At 54.8% G+C, this 4,766-nt stretch overlaps 1 protein-coding gene across 1 annotated transcript; it reads right to left on the bottom strand.

Annotated features, from left to right (window-relative positions):
* Window positions 1-152: 152 nt before the first annotated feature.
* Window positions 153-1,012, bottom strand: LLCFC1 (LLLL and CFNLAS motif containing 1). The gene is made up of 2 exons (XM_007184881.1): window positions 868-1,012; window positions 153-331 (listed from the first exon to the last, which is right to left on the bottom strand). Exons 1-2 carry the CDS (start codon window positions 1,007-1,009, stop codon window positions 153-155), a joined length of 321 nt encoding a protein of 106 aa, XP_007184943.1. The 5' UTR covers window positions 1,010-1,012.
* Between the last annotated feature and the right edge of the window lie 3,754 nt (window positions 1,013-4,766).

The following is a 4,766-nucleotide window of genomic DNA, read 5'->3' on the forward strand; positions in this document are numbered from 1 at the left end:
GTGGGCAAGAGCCAGTGAGCCGCATTTACGTTACCCTGGGGAGAAGCGCTCCGGAGCCCCACGGGGAGATGGTCAGTAAGCTATCATGAAGCGGAGGTAGATGTCCAGGTCCTCATCCAGGAACCAGGCCACCACCTCTGCCTCCATGTCCCTCATAAAAAAACCACGATGCTGGCCAGGTTAAAGCAGAAGGCAAGGTCAAACAGGTGGTCACAGATTGCCACCGCCTCTGACGTCTGGTCGTCCTCTTTCTGGGTCATGTCCACTGCCTGCCACAGCTCGCCCACCGAGGAGGCCACAAAGTGCTCTTCAAACTGTTCTCGATCTTGGTCTGAAGCAGGGGACGGGGGACAGCGTGAAAGGACTGTTTCTGACTGCCCCCGCCCCCCGCCCCGGCCGCCTTGGAAAGAGGAAGGCGTTGGGGAACCTGGGAGCCCAACGGCCCACACCCTTGTTCTTGACCACAGAGGCGATGATCCATCTGGGGGGTCTCTTCTGGTCTGTGTGCAGCCATGGCCCCAACTCAAGGGCACGCACTCCCCTCTGCCAATTCAAACTGCCTCCTCCAAGGTGTTACCTCATTTGGGGAGTGAGGGACCAACGTAGAGAAGGGTGAACTTCAAAGACCCTCTTCCCGTATTCACAGGGCCCCATGCACAACAGCTGGCCCCGGCACACCCTGAGTGTGGCCCTGGCGAGGAACCGCGGCTCTAGACCCTTTACACGACACTCACACTGCAGTAGTAGGGCCTGGGGTGATGGCCCGTAACCCAAACCTATCTCAGCTTTCCCTCTGGCCTGACCAGTGATCTGACTCCAAAGAGATCTGGTCCCCGGCTTCAGGCATCGTCCCCCTTCTTCACCTACCTGTAGAGGGTGTTTTCTCTTTCTGACTGCTCTCGTCCAGGCCTGGGCTCCCTTTCTGAGGCTTCACCCCCTTGACCCGCAGCAGCAGCAGGATGGATGCCAGGAATGCTGCCCTGCAGAGCTGGGAGCCCAGGGGAGTCATGGGCCTTCCCTAGTCCCCAGTGCCCGGCAGGACCCCCTCCTCCCTCCCCTGTCTGTTGTCCCGGCCCTTACCCCTTCCCAGCACCGTTTTCTCCCCTTCCCTTCCATAGGACCTCTGATGTCATGAGCTCTGTGACATCACAGCCGTGGGCCTGACCCTCATCCCGTCCTCTCGGAGAGTTCCGCTGGCAGGCAAGAGCGTGGAGAGTGTCTAGCAGGGGGCAACTGAGGCTTCTAGGATGAGCACAGTGGGCCATTCTGTGCAGAGCCACAGCAATGACTTAAGAGTTTGTGGAGTCCTTTCACGTCCATTATATCATTAGATCCACATAGTAACCAGGACTCAAAGTCACGGTATTGCCATACCCATTTTATAGATGAGGAAACTGAGGTTCACAAAAGAAATGATTCGCCCACTGAAGATCACACAGATAATAAGGCGCAGAGCAGGGCTCTTGGCCGATTCTTTAGATTCTAAATATCACACCTTCCCGCTCCTCTGTGCAACCTTTCTCAAAGGAAAGCGACTTGCATAAACTGAGACCCAGACCGGATGTCGAAATGGGGATCTTCAAGTCCTGGGCTGTGCATGAGACTCAGGTCCGTCAGAAATGAAGGAGGGGGAGGGCGTAGGTGGAGGAGGGGATAGGTACCTGCTCTGGGTATGAGAGAGAGACAGAGAGCAGAGTGCCTTGGACCCAAGTGGAAACCTTTCTCTCACTCCTCGTCCTCTCCCGGACTTCCCTCTATCCTAGCCATTGCCCTCTTGTACTGATAGACTGAACACCATCTTCCCTCATTCCACATCCTCCTGTACTCAGACACAGAGGAAAAGTTGTTAAGAAACCCAGTGTCTAAACTCAATCTCTAAAGGGTGGGAGGAGTTACAGTCTTCAGAGAAAAATCAGTGTGGCAGGCAGAGGCAAGGATCCCAAGTAACGGATCTCAAGAGACCTACCTTCACGTCCCAATGCCTGCCCTGCCCATGACCCTGGTGAGCACAGACCTGTTGGTGGTAATGGGCTGTGGCTAATTAGCATCTGCTTCCTGGAGCAGAGAGATGGGGAGACAGTATGAAGCCCCACCCTGAATAACCAGAGGCAGATACTGGCCATGAGCGACAGGGGCGGGTGCCAGGACAGGTGGGAGGGGGGTCTTAGACACGTTGGAACTATCACCACCAGCTCACACCACTCCTGGCGTCCACGCACCCCACACCTGAAGGAACCACCAAATGCAGGGGTGAGGATGTGTGCAGAAACACGTACCCTTCCTGAAAGAGGGGATCGCAGAAATGGAAGGGCCCGTGGAGCTTCCCTCCCACGGGTGCCGCCCATGCCGGCAGACAGGCTTATTGGGAGACTCTCCCAGACAGCCGACACGGCCTCCTGTGTACTTCCTGTTGATCCAAGCCAGGTGACGGGGTGACTGGGGAGCGGTACAGGAGGTCACTTGATGATGGGAGAGGCAAGATTCAAGTAAGCAGGCGGCCCTGTTCACCTGTCCCTTGCACTCATTGACCTGCAGGTTCAGGAAATGATGCTTGAATGGAAAAAAAAATCACTAACCTCCTCCTGGCTATTTGGGGGAGGAGCCTGTTGGTTCAAGGCTAAATGAGAAGCCATCTCCGGCTCTGTGAGTTTGCCTGGGGAGGGTAGTTGGGCGTCAGGGTGTCTTACAGGGGCGGCTGGAGAGGAAAGAACCCGATGGCACTGCTACCACTGCCCCCGTTCCCTCACCACCCGCCTGCCTGATGCCCTGTGCTGAGGAGATAAATCCTTGTAGGAAACCAGGAACCCCTTCAGTTTTTTCTTATTACAAAAGTATATTAAAAAATTATGAAAAACAAAAAAGGCAAATAATTCCACCATCCAATGACAATTCCTCCTCATGTTTTAAAGGATAGTGTTCAAATTCTTTCCCTACATGGCTGTGGGGAGGTGGGGTGGGAGGGTATGACAAAAACATTGAAATCTGGGTTTATATGTTTCCCTCCTCCTCCTCACATCAGAATAGGAGATCTGGCTCCCTTGGTGCCAAGGGTCTCTGGGATAAGACAGGGGCGTCGGGGCCCTGGACCAGCTCTTACATACTCGCGCTAGACCCTGAGGCACCATCTTGCAGGGAAGCTGCTACCTGAGGGAGAGAGCTTGTAGGACTCCTTGCCTGCAGGAAGCTGCCAGAGGATGAGGACGGATGAGAGGAGAGAAGGGAGAAGAGGGTGGCGATGCAGGACGTGACCAAGGGTATGGGGGGATGGGGAGGGAAGCCAGAGGACAGAAGAGGAGAGAACTCCTTAAAGATTAGGAGGCCATTTCTGAATCTCCAGCCTACCAGGTAGGACAGGAGGGACAGCCTGGTCCCCTTCAGGCAGCTTGTTCCCGCCCCTCTCATTGGAGAGGACAGTGCAGGCAAAAGAGCGCAAGCGGGAGGGGAAGACCCAGAGGTGGAGGCCCACGCATGGAGGAGGCCCCCCCTTTCCTCCTCCGGGACCCAAGGACCATGCCCTTGGTGGCCAGCCCTGCACACCTGCTCTGTGCGGCTCTGACCGGGCCCTCCCGCCTCCACTCCCTCCCGGACTAGCATTATGGGTTGAGTGTTTCCCGGGCAGGTGCTCCTTTCCTCTGCCGGCCCTGCTTATCAGCACATCTACACCCCCAGCTCACCTTTATCGCTCCCTCCATCTCCTTAGACTGGAAGTCCCAAGGCTTCAGAGGTCATTACAACCCCACACTGCTCCAACCCCCAGCAAAGCAGAAAAATGTCCCACAAGGTGACCCCTCCCCCTTCCCAGCCGGCATCTCCCCCCTTCCTAAGGGAGAGCGTGCTTCCTCGTCTCAGGCACCTCCTCTTCTTTTCTTATTTTCCTTTCAATTTTCATCCCTCTGTAAAGGTAATTTTGTCCATCCTTCAGTCTCTAGAGACGCGCTCTCTTTCTTACAGCAAAAGAAAGGAGAGGTCCCTGCTCCTGAAGACCTCCAAGAGGGAGGGTCCCCAGCCTGTCTCCACCCAAGCCTCTCATCTTTATAGGCAGAAGGTTCCCAAGAAGCCACGAGGTCTGACGGGTGATTTGGACCTAAGGTTCCACCTTGCAAGCCAGCTTTGCCACCAGCCGTGGGTAATCACACGCACGTCTCCCTGCTCTGTCTTCTCATTTAGGAAACAGAGAACCTTCAGCCCGTTCCCAGGTACCTCGTAAATCTGTTGAATGACTGCAATTCAATAACGTGGATATACCTCTTGGAAAACAACAGGAAGAAAAGTGGAAACTGTCATATCATAAAATAATTGAACACTGTCTTATCTTTATATGCATACCCCTCCTGTTGACTTACTCCTGGAGAGAGTCCCATGATTTCCTCCAGGTTCCTGCTGTTCAGCCTCTGTGGGAGTGCAGGGCTCTCTGGGGTCTCCTCTGACTGGAAGGGAGGAGCTGGAAGGGAAGAGGAGTCACTGGGCTGTGTCAGGAGGAGGCTCAGCCAGGAAACCTCCTTTGAGGCAGGGCTGCAGGGCTGCAGGGCTGCAGGGTGGAGGGCAGAGGTGACCACAGCTCAGACAAGCAGGTCTGGGGGCTTTTGAGCTCATCTATGGAAGAAGAATCAACTGTCCTTGAGCTGTTATGATTGTGCTTTACAGACACTTCCGTGAGAGCATGTAAGTATTACCCCGATTTTACAGATTAGAAGATTAGAAGACTGAGGCACAGAAAGCTCACCTAACTGATTTGCAAGGGCTCAGAGCCAGGATTCAAACCTGGA

This window comes from Balaenoptera acutorostrata, chromosome 7 (genome assembly GCF_949987535.1).
Source record: "Balaenoptera acutorostrata chromosome 7, mBalAcu1.1, whole genome shotgun sequence".
NCBI classification, from domain to species: Eukaryota; Metazoa; Chordata; class Mammalia; order Artiodactyla; family Balaenopteridae; genus Balaenoptera; species Balaenoptera acutorostrata.

Bases quoted from the DNA above. Each gene is read 5' to 3' on its own strand.
- LLCFC1 (XM_007184881.1), bottom strand. From the start codon at position 1,009: ATGACTCCCCTGGGCTCCCAGCTCTGCAGGGCAGCATTCCTGGCATCC. The intron at 332-867 runs GTAGGTGAAGAA...CCCCTGCTTCAG, and splicing joins AGAGAAAACACCCTCTACAG to ACCAAGATCGAGAACAGTTT.